The sequence below is a fragment of the Asparagus officinalis genome, chromosome 6 (genome assembly GCF_001876935.1).
Source record: "Asparagus officinalis chromosome 6, Aspof.V1, whole genome shotgun sequence".
Classification (NCBI taxonomy): Eukaryota; Viridiplantae; Streptophyta; class Magnoliopsida; order Asparagales; family Asparagaceae; genus Asparagus; species Asparagus officinalis.
Genome location: NC_033799.1, coordinates 48,012,202 through 48,030,841, shown reverse-complemented (window position 1 = coordinate 48,030,841; position 18,640 = coordinate 48,012,202). Strand labels below are relative to the sequence as shown.

Genomic DNA, 18,640 nt, shown 5'->3' with positions numbered 1-18,640 from the left:
GTTCTTGCATAACTTTAGAAAATTCCTTGCACAAAGATTCATTAGTGGCACCAAAGATAATATCATCAACATAAATTTGAACCAAAATAAAATCATTTTTTCTTTTTCTAATAAATAGAGTATTATCAATTTTTCCTTTTGAAAAACCATTATCAATTAGAAAACTTGAGAGGCGAGCATACCAAGCTCTAGGAGCTTGTTTTAACACATACAAAGCTTTTTGTACCTGGTAAACATGATTAGGAAATAGTGGATCAATAAAACCGGGGGGGTTGCTCGACATACACCTCTTCTTCAATAAACTCATTTAAAAAAGTACTTTTAACATCCATTTGAAATAATTTAAAATTTTTAAAGCTAGCAAAGGTTAAAAACATTCTAATTGACTCCAATCTTGCAACCGGTACAAAAGTTTCGTCATAATCAATGCCCTCCTCTTGATTGTATCCTTGGGCAACTAAACGAGCTTTATTTCTAGTCACTATGTCAAATTCATCAAGTTTATTCCTAAAAACTCATTTTGTTCCAATAACATGAAAATCTTTTGGTCTAACAACAAGTTTCCAAACATTATTTCTTTAAAAATTGTTTAATTCATCATGTATAGCTAAAACCTAAAATTTATCATTCAAAGAATCATCAACACGTTTAGGTTCTATTTGGGATAAGAAAATAATATTACCACACTCGCTCATAGCCTTTGAGCGAGTCAAAACTCCTTTTGATGGGCTACCGATAATTTGCTCCTTAGGATAATCTAGTGCAGATCTCCATGCCTTGGGGAGTTCCTCTTGATTTTGTTCAAGGTTCCCTCCCCATCTTTTGGTGCATCCGTTAAGGATTTGTTATTTATTTGCATGAATTCCAATCCTCCCTCAATATCATCATCATCCCTAGGCACACCATCTAGCAAATAATTATTAGTTTCATCAAAAGTAACGTTTATAGATTCTTCAATAACGAGTGTTGGTTTGTTGAAAACTCTATAAGCCTTACTACTTGATGCATATCCCAAAAATACACCAACATCAATCATTGAATCAAATTTGTCATGGTGATCTTTTGTGTTCAAAATAAAACATTTGCAACCAAAAATCTGGAAATAGCTAATATTTGGAGTTTTGCCAAAATAAAGTTCATAAGGAGTTTTCTTGTAAATATGTCTAATTAAAACACGATTTAAAACATAGCAAGCCGTGTTGACGGCTTCCGCCCAAAAATATTTCGGCAAATCAAAAGCATTAATCATAATATGTGTCATCTCTTATATGGCACGATTTTTCCATTCAACTACATCATTTTATTATGGTGTTCTTAAAGCGGAAAACGTATGTGTAATACTATGATGGTCACAAAAATCACTAAAATTTTTATTTTGAAATTCACCACCATGATCACTTCGAATTTTTACAACTGTCAAATCCTTTTCATTTTCAATTCTTTTTACTAAATGAGAAAATTTTTCAAAACATTCATATTTATTAGCAAGAAATATAACCTGTGTAAAGCGTGAAAAATTATCAACAATAATAAACACATAATGCTTTCCTCCTAATGAGGCAACTCACATAAGACCAAATAAATCAAGATGAAGCAATTGTAAAGGTTTAGTGGTGGATACCTCATTTATGGATTTAAAAGAGTTTTTAATTTGTTTACCTTTAGCACATTCCTCACATTGTTAATCTTCAATGTATGATAGACTTGGTAGTCCTCTTACCAAGTTCTTCTTTGATAGCTTAGAGATTAATCTCATGTGAGCATGTCCAAGTCTTTTGTGCCAAATCTAAGGATCTCCATCCACCGCTGCAAGACACTTCACATCTTGATCTAAAAGCTCATTCATCTCAAAAATATATACATTAGACTTTCTAAGGTTAACAAAAATAGCTTTATCTTTTGGACTTACAATACACTTATTCGGTTTAAAAGTAACATCATAGTCTTTGTCACTAAGTTGACTAATACTTAAGAGATTATGATTAAGTCCTTTTACCAAATAAACATCCTTAGTTACGGGAGAAGGTATCTTACCAATATTACCAATATACACAATATTACCTTTCACACCGCCACCAAAGGAGACATTGCCTCCTTCTATCCTTGATAGAGTTACAAATAAGTCCTTGTTGCCCGTCATATGATGAGAACAACCACTATCAAGTTACCACAACTCTCTATGTCTTGTGAGAGACGTTCCTACATGTAAACAAGTGGTAGAAGCTTTAAGTACCCAAATCTTGGATCTTTGGATGTTAGTACTCTTGGTACCCTTAGGTACCCATATCAACCCATAATCATAAACATTATCTCTAATCCAACAATGTGTGGAAGTATGACCATATTTCATGCAATATGTGCAAATGAAATCTTTCTTGTAGATGGGGGCATGAGATCTATGATACCATGTTCTTCTAAATTGATGATGATTATGACTAGTGGAAGCATGATTGGTTTTTAACATGGCATTTTTATTTTTTTATTTTTCAATTTAAGATCTTAATTGTTTATTTTTAAAAACGAGATCTCCAATTATTTCATCATTTAAAGCAATAGCATTATTTAGAGAGGATTGTAATTGTTCAAACTTTGAGTCACATGAATCATGCAATTTTTGGAAAGAATAATATTCTTTTGCCAACTTTTTAAATTCAAAGTTTTGAGTCACATGAATCATGCAATTTTTGGAAAGAATAATATTCTTTTGCCAACTTTTTAAATTCAAAGTTTAATTCCTCAAGAGCGGCTCCTAGTTCATAAAGAATAATATTCTTTTGCCAACTTTTTAAATTCAAAGTTTAATTCCTCAAGAGCGGCTCCTAGTTCATATTGCATATACAAAGATACATCATCGGAGTCGGATTGTACCTCATCGTCATGAGCCATGAAACATATGTTTGGATCATGAAGAGTAATCTTGGCGACTTCTTCGTCACTATCTGAATCGCTTGGTTCAGATTCCTCCCATTCCGCATACATCGCCTTCTTCTTCTTGTACTTCATGTATTTCTCTTTTATCTTAGGACAATCATTTGCTATATGTCCTGATTCATTGCACTCAAAACATTTTCCTACATGAGAGGAAAATTTGTTAGAACGATTTTTAAAATTTTTCTTTATTTTTATCATTCTTAATATTCTCCTAGAGAGGTGAGCCACTTCTCTAGAGATATCAATATCACTACCCGAGGGGGAGGAGTCATTATCAATTGCTCCTTTGAGCGCAATAGTTTTCATCTTTTGAGAAGGCTCTTCATTTGCTTGTTGGGGCTCTTCATCCTTCTCCTTATCTTCTTCTCGTAAACTTTGAGTTTGCCAATGAGCCCATCAAGTGTAAGCGTCGTAAGATCATTGACTTCCTTAATAGTCGTAGCTTTAGGTTTCCATGTCGGTGTTAGAGAGCGAAGGGTTTTGTAGTTCTTCTCTTGGTTCTCCAACACCTTGTCAAGGTCATGTAATTTATTAACAATATTAGTAAATCAACAAAACATGGCATCAATTGACCCATATGGAAACATCTTAAATAACTCATATTCATGCATAAGGCTACTAATTTTGGACTCCTTGACTTGAGGAGTTCCTTCATGAGTGATAAATAGTTTCTCCCAAATTTCGTGTGCGGTTGCACACGTGGAGACTCTATTATACTTATTTGGAGTGAGTCTACAAATCAAGGCGTTCATGGATTTAACATTCAGATTAGCCAAATGCCTTTCTTTCTCGGTCATATCGCTACTAGACTTCTCAACATATTTCATTTCTATTATCTCTAGGATGTCAAGATCAATGCATCATAAATAAATTCTCATCCTAGCTTTTCAATATGCAAAATTACTGTCGGTGAACAATGGGGGTCTAGTGGTTGATTGACCTTCAAGCATATGCATATTCATTGTTGAATCCATTTGGATCTCTGCTCTAAGGTGGTTAGACCTAGTAAATATGTAGAGACCTTGCTCTGATACTAAATGAAATTACCCTAGAGGAGGGTGAATATGGTAATAAAATAATAAATATGTAATAAATAAAATTCAATGCAACATAAGACACAAATTAATGCGAAGGTAATAAATAAAGAGGAAAGTTAGAGAATAGTTATCCAAGATGACACAGCGATATGTTCATGGGGTTCGGTCCTCCGACCTATATTCCCGACCATCTCTCTCGATGATAACTTCACTATCACACTCAGTTTGGAAGCCAGAACTTCTTCACAACGATCTCCCCACGAGATCTTACAATCCTCACAACGATCTCCTCGAAATCAATCTCACCACACAATCACAATATGAAATAAAAGAAAATCTCTCATAACAATCCTATGACAATGATCAAGAGATAAACAAATTAAGCTTAGGGTTTTGTGAGATGTGGAATTGAGAAACCAAAAACTTAGAAACAATTGAGAATGAAAGTTTGAGCTCAAGAACACTTTAGAAACAAAACTTAGGGATTTTTCTTTGCTTGCTTAATTACGAATGAAAGTTTGAGCTCAAGAACACTTTAGAAACAAAACTTAGGGATTTTTCTTTGCTTGCTTAATTACTAAAGTGAAGAGGGTCAAGGGGTATTTATAGAAGCCCCAAACAACAGCCCTAAATCCAAGCAAGAGACAAAATCTCAAAATTTCAACTCAGCCAAAAAACTAGCCAATAACAGTGTTATAAGTCGACATGTACTGTACATGAGTCGGGACTTATGAACTAGTCGTTACAGGCTGTACAACTGTTATGAGTTGACTTGATGAAGTCATAAGTCGACTCATCTTGCATCAATCGACTTAATAGATCATGAGTCGACTGAGCAGACGCTATCTGTATTTTCTATCATAGTTCATAAGTCGACTTATTACAGCCATGAGTCGACTTATAAACGTGCACTGGCACTGTGCATGTATGAAATTGAATTTTTAAGTGCCTTTAAAAATAGCAGATAAAATTCAAAAAATATGAAACTTTGGGAAATATGTACAAATATGATTTGAACATGTTAATAAAAGAATTTTTAAAAAATCATTTATCAATTGTAAAAACTAATCATTTTTCAAAAATAGTCAAAAACATGCTTTTATGAATGTATGTGTGAACCCCATTAGCTTCAAATGTTATCTACTTAATAACTTGCCTACATTAAGCTCTAAAGAGAAATAAAAATGTAAATATCTCGCATATATAAATACCATTCTATGGTCTTGATATTTGCTCATATGTTGATGAAGCTTCTTTTTTATATTGTGCTCTTGAAAGCATTTCTTCACCAATTTGCCTCCATCTCCTTAGATATCATCGTTGTAGCTTATATTTCATCCAATCCTCCAATGGTTGGCACTATCTTGCTTGGCAAAATATAATCTACGCAATATCACTCAAACAAGCAATTAGAACCAATAATGGTATTTGTAAATCATCATCAAAACAAGAAAACTAACAAGAGCATCATCATTGACCCCTCATCAACAGGGAGTCATCGCCCTTGAGAGGCCCTTCAATGGTGGAGCATGAGGCGCGGGCTGTGCCGAGTAGCTATGGAGGAAAGGGGAAAAAAAGAGAGAAAGAAGAAGAATGGAACAAAATAAGAAGAGGGGAAATGGGGAAGAAAGAGATAAAGAGGGGAGAGAGAGAGAGAGAGAGAGAGAGAGAGAGAAAAGGGAAATTACACTAAAATAGCCAATTTTTTTGGGATCCCTTAAAGTTTATTAGTTTGTATATAGGTCCAAAAGATAAAAAGAAATGAAAATATTCATGTAGGCCCTGTTTTTCAGTAAATTACAACCATACCCAAAAAATTCAAAGTTAGTTAGGAATTAAGCTGGGTAAATTGCTAAAGTTAAAAAAACGTATGTGTACCCTATTTATAGATAACTATTATTTGATTTGATTGATTCTAAATTTTATAGTAATTATCCTATAATATGTACTTGTCCTGAATTAATATTAGTCTTATATATTTATATTATAGGATCGGGTTAATCTCAGGAGGAGTAATATTTTGAGGAAACGGTACTCATTGGTGGTGAGTTCATTTCTCACTAGTATTTATTTTATAACATAAAATTCCATGTGTATTATAATGGCTTGATCTTCTGTTTGAAAAAAAATTATTTTATGTCGCTTATGTATAGAAAATGATATATGATTTGATCGATTCTATCGTGACCTAACTCATAATACGATTTTGACTTCTTATGAGATATTGAAAATAAATTGACTTTATATAAATGTGATAAGTGATTTTGGTTATCACACAATCCTAAATAACTCTGAATATCAATTTATTTAAAATTTATTAAAGAAATACATGGTTTAATTGTGTTTCAGCGGTTTAACGAGTCCGTGATTTGATCTTTGGAATATAAGTAAATAAAGTGAATTTGTTGCACCATTTTAAATTGATATGATAAGTTACTCCTGCTCACTTAATTTGGAAAGTGTTTAAAAATTTAGCAATTTGATAAATGATGTTGTTGAGATCAAATAATGTTATAAGAGATGTGTTTCCAAAATCAAGCCATTTGACAAGCATGTCTTGATGTTTTCAAAACCCTAAGAAATCCACTATGGAGTGATATGTTTGTGCCTGCCATATGGTTAGAATGCACATTTATGTTGCCCGTTATGGGTACTTGTGATGTGGCCTTTTGGCATTTGTGATGTGGACGACGGCCTATGGCAGTGTTAGGTGCATTCCTTTTCTAGGAACTATGTGCTACATAATGCCTTTTGGCATTCCATGCTGCTGGGTTAAAATTCATAGCCTTAGTATGACCTATGAGGCGACTCTTATATTTTATGTATGTCTCATCAAGATTTGAGATTCAAATATTTGACTGTGATTCTGAGAAAATAATAATATTTTTGTTTTGCCAAGTTTAATAGTTCATTTTCTTTCTTAATAATTATTTGTTTTTAAAGAAATTTTGATTTTGGAATACGTATGGTATATTCACCTTGTACTTTCGTTCTTGAATATAACAATAGTGCTTTTTTTTGGACCCCGTTTTGCCATGTTTTTGAAAATCCTGCACCAACTTTATAATTCACAATTTGAGGAAATTATTATTTTTATTTTGTTAGATATCTAGGAACTCTAGTGGGAAATATTCTCACTAAGCTTTAGCTCACGCCGTTGTTTTTTTTTCAATTTTTTCAGATCCGAATTAGCGATGTAATAATCCAAATTTTGGTTGTGGGCATTGTAAAGATGCGCTTATAGGGAAACTAGAATTCCAGTGGTGATATGTTCAGCAAAGAGTGTTTTGCGTTGTAAAATAATTGTAACGGTAAGATTGTGGAATATCATAAGCAAGTATATGTATATTTTGAGATAGCTATGTTATATGAAGTGTCAGGCTTGACTTGTGCACGAAACTTGTCTTGTGCATAGGTCGTTGTTGTCACGAAACTCATATTTATAAATTTTTAATGTAGTTCGGGGCGTGACATGCCTTCTCTTCAATCCACCACAACACCTACCAGACAATTTCATACGATCAATACAACCAAACCTCATGATACATCTATGGTCTTGCCTGACCCGCATGCGGTATGTTCAACTCCGGCTCAACCAGTTGATTGTCCATGCGATTCCATGTCTTGGACCATAACTATGCCCTCTTGTCACTTCCTCCTATATGTGACCAATTTCTTTTGGACCGTACGTCAGGACACAGGTGGTTGCCTTCACCATGCTCGCCAAACGTCCTAAGCATTTTGATATCACTCAGTGATCTATGTTATGTTTTTTAAGTACATAATCTGACTGGATCATCTTCTTCCTTGTTCTCCTTTTGGGCCTTGGATCCAACAGTAGTTGTTACTTTTGTTATATCTTGTCAACTTAACCTATAACTTGTCTGTGTATGTTTTTTTCGTTTTACGGGATGTTCGGAACCATTTTTGATCTGGTTTGGTGGGTGACGACAAGGTCCGATCCCCACCTACCATATCAACTATTGGTTCTCATCATCCTCATCTTTTGGCTTGTCATGTAACCTCTTCCATCTTTTTGATATATATACATAAATAACAGGGAACCTCTCCCTGTTTTTCTGGTTCAAAAAAAAAGTACATAATCTGACTATGTGAGCCTTCTACATATCGGCATGTTCAAGCCTCTGATATCTATTTAGAACTTTGATACTTTGAGTTGAAAATGGACTTTAGGTGCAAGAATCAAGTTATTTTTTATAATTTAAAACTAGAAATAGAGGAAAAGAAATATGGTATACAAAGATTTGTTCGATATGCTAAGACTGTAGAATAGGTTATGTAGTATTTTAATAACTTTGAATGAGAAAACTTATTATGCATTAAGGTTAATAGGGCTGATCAAACTATATTATAGCTTAATGTATGGTGTCATGAAAAGTTCTGTATCGACCTATAACTTGTGCCAACTCATAATTTGGCAAAAGTTGCATTGTCGTTGCAAAAGTAATGCTTGGTCTTTAGTCAATTCCGGTATGACGTGGTTTGGAAGCACTCAATTTTCTTGATCTTTGACACGGTTTGCTCTGAGTTGTATGAGTCATCTTAGTTTTTCTTGACTAATGTCACTTCACATAATCAACAATATCTTTTTGGCTCTTAAACTAAAGTCAGGGAAAAATAGTACAATTGTTTCTTGATATTTGAGGCGTAATATACCTATGCCTATGTAAATGCCCAGAAATTTGGACCAGATATTTTTTTTCTCTCTATTTCTTGTGAGTGTAGAGCATCTTACACAAATGAAGATTTCAAAAATTCCTATATAGAAACATCTTATTTTAAAAATCCAATTGTTACACAAAGTTTTCATCACTTTTGTGATCCCATATAATGCAATTTTACCTCCAAGGAACACAAGTTTTAGAATCTGCTTCATGAAAATTATCTAACCAAATATGCAGAGGTCAATACTCACTACCACATATTTGCTCTAACGTAACAGTTCTAACGCAACGCTTATGACCGTTGCGCTAGGTGTCTATGGGGACGGTTTTGCAACGCTTTTAACCGTGACCAAAGACTTAAGACAATGGTTTACAAAAACCGTTTCGCTAGGCCCAATATGCTTTGGGCGGATTTTATAGGCTGGTTTGGGCTTAACTAAATATGTTATCGCTTAAACTAAATCTCCTTCCCTCCCTCTCTCTCAAATCGTCACCCATTTCTAAAATCTCTACCCCCTTTCTAATATCCGCTCCCAAAAGATCGCCATGGCCGAAATCATCTCTAGTTGTCGATCTCATCGCTGAGCTCGTCGCCAATCTCTTCGCCGTTTTCCGATCTCATCTTCTCCGATCTCAACTCTGATTTCGTCGTCGAGCTCGTAGCTAATCTCGTCGTCGAGCTGCTGGTCTCGTCTCCGATCTCATCTTCGATATCGTCTTCGAGCTCGAAGCTAATCCCCAATCTGGTCTCCAATCTTGTTCGTGTGTTCTTCCTCATCGGTCTCATCGCTATCACTCTCCTTTCGACGCCCTTTCTTCCTCTGATAAAAATCCCCGCTTCTTTTGCCCTAACCCTTAAAAAAACTCTAATCACTGATTCAGCTCAAAATTATAAATTAATTAATTAAAAAAACTACGAAATCCTTCTTCTTCAATCCAATCGATGAAGAAGTACGGAATCCAACTTCGGATTCCTCCGGGGCACCAGAAGCAGAAGTTGTCGAAGCCCCCCTGTTGCTCCTCCTCCGGCCTTCGCTTTCAAAGACGACGATGAAGACGACGTTGAGAGGGAGATCTCTCGCCAAGCGGCCAAGACCAGAGCTCTTCAAAAGGTAATTTACTGGTGGGGGGTGGGGGGGGTTGTTACCAGCTTTAGAGTAAACCAAATGAATAGATCTTATTTGTTTCTTATGCTAGAAGTTTGATCCAAGCATCATACTAGAGCTAACTAAAGAGAACTTACTGGTAATTACAATAAGCATGCAGAAGCTACATGGGAATTACGTAGCAAAAAATGCAATTTTCGAATGAAATAACAACCAATCTTCAACTACATTTTTGCAGGATGGCAAACGAAAAAGACAAACAATGTCATACTATACACGCTGCCTTTAAACAAATTTGTATCTAACATATGTTACAGACAAAATTTATGAACACCATAAGAATAAAAACCATACCTCTTTATATGGCATCATGATCATCAATTCCCAGGTTGCATTTTAGAATGTTGGAGGAATAGAAGTTTTCTGAGACCATCTCGTCCACAAAAATATTTCTAAGACAACTCCCGTAAGTAAAAGAACAGAAAGGTTGATGCCATAACCAATTTTCCAAGAAGTTCCTGCAGCGCCAACATGGATCCCGAGGTAAATGTTGACTACTGAGAGTAAGAGAGTGAGTCTCCCAACTCCATGATGGTACCAATTCCAGAGTCTACGGAATTTTGAATCAGGTGACATGCATACATGTTTTCTGATAGAATTGCTGTTTCATGTTCTGCGCTAATTGCTGTTTTCTGATAGAGATGAAAATAAAGAAGAATCAAGAGGTGGAGATCAAGATGAAACAGACAGTGGAAATCAAGATGAATCAGATTGGGATTGGATGGAGGATACTCCTTAATTTGTCTTCAATACTTTGTACTTGTGTCAAGATTGGAATTAGATGTGTTGCTTATTTTTGAACTATGCAGGTGTTCTCATTGTGCTTGGGTTGGGAACTATGATGTTGTGAAAGCAAGATAAACAATGACAATTAATTTGTGATTCATCATAATGTAGGTCATGTTTACATTGATTGTTTATATTCATTAGTAAATGTACAGATTGTTTATGTACTCTGGTAATGCCTTACTATCTATTTCTATGCAGATACCCTGGTACGCCAGGCAGCAATGGTTGTCAAGTGTATGCTGCTGATGTACTACAAGAACAGTAGGGGCAGGAACTATCGTAAGCAGGTAATTCGCTGTTCTACATTTCTATATTTGTCTAAGTGTCACCTACATCAGAAATAAGGCAATATTAAATCTTAGTAAGTGCTAAATATGATATAATGGAGCAGATAACCTTGAGGATTTCTGCTTGTTCATAAACCTAATGAGGGAACTAGTGCCTTTTTTAATTATTTATTGTATTCATTTTACATAACATGGGTGGCAGATGGCAGAGCTTGCCCTGTAAATATATAGGATTATCGTAGGTGCACTGAAGCATTTCTTCTCTTTGAACTGATTTTGTCAATTCAACGATTTTGGTAATATACTAGCAACAACTACAAAGTTTTTGGCACTATGAGTACAATTTATGAAATGAGTTATTGTCAGGCTTAATTGCACGCCCTATAGTTTCCCCTACGTTGCACTGTATACCCTCACTTGTTTTTGGCAACAATTATATACCTTAATGTTTTTTAAACTTTCACTTATATACCCTCACTTGTTTTTGGCAACACTTATATAGCCTAAAGTTTTTAAAACTTGCACTTAAATACCCTATAGTTTTTAAAACTTGCACTTAAATACCCTAAAGTTTTAAAAACTCGCACTTAAATACCCATCGCAAATTTTAGCATGTTTGTCAGTTTGATACAAGTTAAAGAGAACAACCGTGAATTTTTGAAGCTCTAGAATCTAGAAGACGTAGACTTTATTCCTGTTATTTATCATATCGGACCACCTGACTGGTGACTGCAATATATTCTTGATCTTCTATGATATTATGTTATCAATGGGAAATTTCAGTTGTTTTATGTCAAAGTGTGGAAAATGCAAGCCTGATATGCTTTTTCATAATGTCTGAGAGCACAGTACCTTGCCATGTACAGATATGTTGGGTTGTGGGAATTAGTAATTACTCTCTAATGAGTAGATATAGTTCAAGGACTGGAATTTATCAAGGACCGAAGTACTGAATAACCCAGTTACTTTATTGAACTGAGTTACTTCATGAACGTAACACCAGCGTCATTGGCACCAATTCTCCGATTGGATTTATACCAACTGGACCAAGTCTCTCTAGTGTCTGGAAGAAATCTAAGCATCTTTACCTACTTAAATGGCTAGAGCCTTTGGGTAACTTCAAAGTTTGTGTATGTGTCAGGTTTATGTCCCTTGAGCTGCTTTATACACTTGTAGAACCTCATTTATCGTTCTTCTCTTGGTGCATGTATTCATAAGTTACTCTTTATTTGAAACTGGTTGACATGGTTCCAGAAAACTTTGTTAGCTACTTTCACTGTTTTGCTATCTAAAATATCCATTTGATTTCTTTTCTTTTATTTTTCTATTTGATCAGATTGTGTGGCACTAGGAAAGAGGGGGCCAATAAAAGAGCATCTATCTATCTGAACTATAGCTCTAGCTGCTTCGTGGATATCATCAATGCATAATTCTGCTGCTAGCAAAGAATCATCATAGGATTTATTGGATTGGGTCACTGACTATATTAGAAGATGTTGCTTCTGAGTTGATTGCGCGTTGATTTTAAGTGGTAGTATTCCCACAAGTATTGGCCAAATTCAGAGTCTACAAGAAGTGTATTTATCTGGAAACAAGTTGTCACGTACTATTCCATCATCTCTTGGTAACTTGACTCAACTGAATAAACTTCTTATAGGAGAGAATGCCTTGGAAGGAAGTATTCCTCCCATACTTGGAAATTGTCAGGCTCTGTGACTGCTTAACCTTTCATACAATCAGATTACAGGTACCATTCCTAAAGAAATCATTAGCATTTCATCGTTCACTGAATTTGTCGACTTGACTCACAAACAGATTACTGGATGTTAGGAAGGTTTGTGCTCTTCTGCGTCCGATGCGGTTTCATGCTCATTTTGCTACAGTAATAATATATCAGTGATTCCTGCATAATATATTGCAGCGCATAAATATATTGCAGCGTGCGGTGCATAATATATCAGTGCATAAATATATTGATGCTATATATGATTAGACTGATTTAAAACCAGTAGTGGAATGAAATATCTGTGATGATTTTCTTCCCCTTATATTCTAGCATTTTTCTTTTTTTTTCAAATGTAAGGGTTTGTAAAAGACAAATTGGCACCAAAAATGATGTATTTGAACTGTAGAAATTAATCCTTACACGGAAGTTTTAATAAACTTTGGTTGGAATCTCCTTGGTTTAAATTCACAATCGTTTTAGCTAGCTCTTGCTTTTAATACATTCATTTAATTACATGTGCACATGATGCCATGAACCCTAAAGATGGGAAAAGGTATACATTTTCTTAGGGTATCTTTTACTTTTATGTGGAAATAGTTTGTAAGGATTTGCAAGCATAAAGCATCATAAGGAAATCACATTTGATTTGATCCTGTGCTGTGCTGGGAGTTACACATTTACTCATCTTTCATAAAATAATAACTTATATCTGCTGTGCTTTCTCATAATTCTTCTTTTTTTCCTGTAATAGCTAGTTGTTTATTATTGTTTTTTTTTAAACATCACAGGTTATGTGGACAGTGGATCACTAAATGTTGGTCCCAGTAGATCATGGAAGTCCATGGAAATGGAAATAGAGTCCTCACTAGAGAAGCTGCTCGATATTAATGATTCCATGAGCCGATGTGCTGCAACAGCATCTGCCACAAGTTCTATTAATCAAAAACTTGCAAGGCATAGGGACATACTTCATGAATATACACAGGTAATTTTTTGCGTGTTTCTTGTTTCCAGGTGCATTTGAACTTGATCCAAATAGTTCTTCCTTACCTCGATTTCTGTTTTGTGAAGTCAATCCTTACTCTTTGTTGCTTCATTTATGACTCATCTTAATCATATGTTTTAACGTATGCGTCCAACCGACTCAAACATTCTTTTTCTTATTCTCAATTGAAGCCACCTCAGTAATCTTGCTAAGACACTCATTTATCAGTTCATCTTGGTATTATTATCGACACACAGATTTTTGTAAAATGTCATGATTAGAACATAGTCATTTCCTGTCCAACATTCTAACAGTTAAAGCACGGCTAGTTCTATAACCTTACAAAGGTTTCCTTTTCTCATGTGTCTTAAATATCAATATAGTACTCATTCACCAACTTAGCCAGTGAAACTTCTGCCTTTGTTTTAATCTATGAATAACCACTTCATCATCATACCGGTCCTGAGATGCAATAATAATTATGCAAAAGTTCACTGGAGATTCCTGATGTATTGGCCAAATATCATTTAGGTCCTTAATCTTTGGAAGGGATCCCCGCCGGTGTTTTGCAAACATAAGCACCCAAATGATATTTGGTCGATACGATAGGGGCCCCCACTAAAGTTATGCCAAAAATTATTGTTTATCCTTTCTACTTTTTACTTTACCCTAGAGTTAGATTCTGTTAGTTTATTTTCTTTATGTTGATTTCATATTCTTTGGTTTGTTTGCCAACTGGTATATGTTATCTGCTTTTGTTTTTATTGTTTCTTACTTCTACATTGTTTACCACTTGGTTTAATTCTTTCCTGTTTTTTATCAAACAGTTGCACATTTATTTAACGTAAGAAAATCTGACTCAACTCACTCTAATTGGTATGTTCAGGAGTTTAGACGAACAAAAGGAAACTTGAACTCCATGAGAGAGCATGCCGAACTTCTTAACTCTGTTAGAGATGCTATCAGTGAGTCCAAGGTGAGGCTGGCTTGATTTTACCGAGTGTATATACCTGATTGATTATCGCAGAAAATATTGACTTTGGCCACTTTGTACAGGCATCTGGAAGTATGTCGCCTAGAATGCAGTTATTGAGAGAAAGAGCTTCAGTCCACGGGAGCACAAGTCATGTAAGATATCACATTCGTTTGTTTCCCTTTTTCCCCCCTCCCTATGATATGATTCTGATTCACTTTTGCTTCATGATTGGCGGTAAGAATCGTGTGCATTTGTAGATTTCAAGCTCCATGTACAATATTTAGAGAGAGTTGAAAGAATATACGTATGTACGTATGTTTTATGAGCAACATGGGTCTCTCTTGGAAATGGTGAAAGGCTAAATAAAAAGATTGCGGGGTCTTGCTAATTCTATGTCATGACGAACAAAAGAAAAAATTAACTGTTGGACAAACATCTTTGCTGTATATAGAGATACTAACTGTTGAATTGAACATACTGCTCTTGTTGCTTACTGGCGCTAAATTATATTAACGATTTGCTGGCTTCCAGATTGATGAAGTGATAAGTCAGGCTCAAGCTACAAGATCAGTCCTAGGAGCACAAAGGGCTTTGTTCGGCGATGTTCAGGGAAAAGTCAAGCATCTGGGCGAAAAATTTCCTATTATTCGAGGCCTCCTTGGTACCACGCCTTCCGCAAAACCTTGTTTTATTTTTGTTTTTATACGTGTAACTGATTTTTGATGCTTGATTTATAATTGAAGGAGCGATAAGAAGAAAGCGTTCGAGGGACACACTCATCCTCTCTGCAGTCATAGCAGCCTGCACATTGTTCCTCATCATTTATTGGCTCTCAAAATAGTCCATTTTGATCCTCAAACTGAAAAACTGCTCATGAGTTTTTTTTTTTTTTTTTTTTTTGAGATTTGACCTGTGAATGCATCATGGAACCCCCTGAACTCTCTGCTGACGATGCTTTCAGGTCTATTTCTGTAGTCTCGCTGTCGCTGTCCTAGTGAGTATTTGACATTGAGGAACAAGTTTTTGGAAACAAATAGAGAATATAAAGTCTTTGACCGAGAAGTTTCATGTTTTGTAATCAAATGTTGATGTACATTGTTTGAATGTTAGTTCGGTACGATATTTTCTGAGTTGAAATGTTGGTAGTGTGGATTTAATACTTTGTAGTTTTTATAATATACTGATGTATCTTGGTACTTATCATTATGGTTGATTATGCTTAACATTTTTACTTTTATATTGTGTATTAAAATTTAACTTGGCCATGTTCTTAAAAAGATTGTCCAGGTAATTGAATATTATATGATTTTGACGTAGGGAACCAAGAACAACTCAATCAGAGCCGTTGCAATAGCTCGATCAAAACTGTTGCGATAGCTCAATCCAAACCGTTGCGTTAGGTTTTTTAAAACTGTTGTAATAGCTATAAAAAACCGCTGCAGTAGCTTAAAAACTGTCACAATAGCTCAAGCAAAACTGTTGCAATGGCTTAAAAACCGCTTGCTTTTTAAAACCGTTGCGTTAGATCTTTTAAAACTGTTGTAATAGCTATAAAAAACCGTCGCAGTAGCTTAAAAACCGTCGCAATAGCTCAATCAAAACCGTTGCAATGGCTTAAAAATCGCTTGCCTTTTAAAACCGTTGCGTTAGATGCAGGGGCAACGGTTCAAAAAACCGTCGCAATAGAGTGCAAAACCGTTACGATAGAGGTAGGGCAACGGCAGCATATGAGGCGGTTTGAGAACCGTCGCACTTGCTCAAGGGTGACGGTTCCATGGCTAGTGCAACGATTTTGAACCGTTGCGTTAGAGCAAATATGTGGTAGTGACTGCTTACCTACCTGGGTCATTATCGTGATAAAGATGCAATGTGAATCACTAGTATCTCAGAATTGATATTAATTGATATCAACTGATTCCTTCAATCAAGGGCTACAATCCCATTTATTTGTTTCCATAAGAACTTAAGCAAGCTAACTGTTGGTGTTGAAGAATTGCGAAACTTCTCAACACCATTTTAGGGCTTTGTTCTTAATGACAAAAAAAAGATAAAAGACAATCACACAAATAATGGACACAATGATTTACGTGGAAAACCCAAACGGGAAAAACCACGGGTTGAGCTTGGAGCTCGGAGGATATTTTACTATAATGGAATCAACAAATGGGTACAAGGCACACACGGCACACCCAACAATGCCGACTTCCACACAGCCCTCACACACCCTCCTTCTTTCTTAACTCAACACTAGAGATCTCTACAACAACACAAGAGGCTTTCCTTCACTCTAACTCTTTATACTTTCAAGAGAACAAGTAGAAAAACTTGGATGATTTTTGGATGATCTCTCCACAATGAGAGGATGCCTATTTATAGGCCTTGATTAATCTTTTCATCTTCCAAAATGCTTGGGAATACACAAATCTGTCCAGATTCGAGTAGGGTACTTTGACTGACCATAACTCCCTCAATACTGCTTCGTTTCCTGTGATTCAAAGCTTGGAGTAAACTATACATGCACCTCTACAACTTTCATGGAGATTTCCAAGCCAAATAATGACTGCATCATGCCCGAAAAGACCATGTAAAATTATATCTGCATGCAAAAAAACTGTAGTAATAAATGAGTTGGAAATTGAGCCAACTCCAACACTAACTAGGTTCATGTGCACTATTTCTTTTATGAGAAATTGATCACAACCCTACTGATCCTTGTCCGAATATAAAATTCAGGTGTGGCGCTCGTATGGGGCCTGAAAATTCTAAATTCTGTACAGGATGCAGAAATTTCTATGTAGGGCTCTACACTGTTGGCTTCAAGCCCATAACTCTCTCTTTTTGAAGAAAAGCACAAACCAAGTGCATGAACCCACATGAAAGGAAACTCCATTAATTTGAGTACCTTCTCTCTTGTTCCCACTCGAACGGAAAAAGAAACTTGACAAAGGAGAAAATTATCCTTCTCCTAACATGGGCAGTAAGTCAGTGCAATGTAACCTCTAGAACGATTTGTTAACAACTCATCAGAGATCATAAGTATTTCCTTCTGGCTTCATCCTTTACCTAAACTTCCATCCTTCCCAAAAGAATAACTACCATGCTAGCGTGTGAACTTAGTTTTACGGCGGAGAGACTAAGCGACAGAGTAAAACTATAAAACTAAGAGGAGTACAATTAAGTTCGGTAATATTATTCGTGTGAAGCACTCACATGGATTGATGCAACCAAGTATGGCTCGGATATGATACTTACTATATCTATATGTGCTTATGCGGCGCACACGCACTGTAACTGCAATTAGATCTACCCTTTTTAAGATTAGTTAATCATCGAGCGATGCGGAACTTAAAAAAATTTATTCAAACTAAATTGAAATACTAGTAATTACTTAAAATAATCCAAGAGCACAAGGATAAGAGATTTTCATGGCTCGACGATTGCCTATATCTACAGGGAGAGATTTGAACCTTCTTTATATCGGAGAGTATAAGAAAACAATCTAATTTTTTTTGTTCTCAAAAGATCCAACAAGAAAACCTCTCTTAACCTCACCAAAAAGCTCTCAAAAAACTATAGCTTTCTCTTTTATGTCCTCTGTACATCTCTTTTATAATATGTAACCTTCCTTGGCTTAATTATTCTAACATTATGCCTAGACCTCTTTTCTAGACCCCAAAATCAGAAACATAATTCATTAGGAATTCTCAACCGAGTAGAATATCAAAGCAAGAAACTACTCGAATTCTGCCCATAACTCGTTTGACCAACCGATCTAATCGACTGGTAAACTGGTGATGCGATCTTGTTGGGGCTGCAACCGGATCAAATTGCAAAGTTATAGAGAGATAGAGAGAGCATGGATAAAATGACCACAGCCAACAAGTAGGATTTCTATTTCATCAAAAGCTAATTGCCTACATCCTAAAGGGAAAAGAGACTTTTATAGACTCAAAACTAAAGGGAAAATGATAAAATAATATTTTTTACTAAAAATTGAAAAATACCATAAACTAGAAAATATCCTTCTACTGAAAAAGAGGATCCCCCATATCAAATTT

At 35.5% G+C, this 18,640-nt stretch overlaps 1 protein-coding gene across 1 annotated transcript; it reads left to right on the top strand.

The window, feature by feature from the left end:
* LOC109846145 (Golgi SNAP receptor complex member 1-2-like) lies at nucleotides 10,601-15,476 on the top strand. Its single transcript, XM_020415368.1, has 8 exons — nucleotides 10,601-10,628; nucleotides 10,807-10,895; nucleotides 12,636-12,642; nucleotides 13,410-13,606; nucleotides 14,493-14,582; nucleotides 14,663-14,734; nucleotides 15,114-15,243; nucleotides 15,326-15,476. The coding sequence occupies exons 1-8, from the start codon at nucleotides 10,601-10,603 to the stop codon at nucleotides 15,421-15,423; spliced, it is 711 nt and encodes a 236-aa protein (XP_020270957.1). The 3' UTR covers nucleotides 15,424-15,476.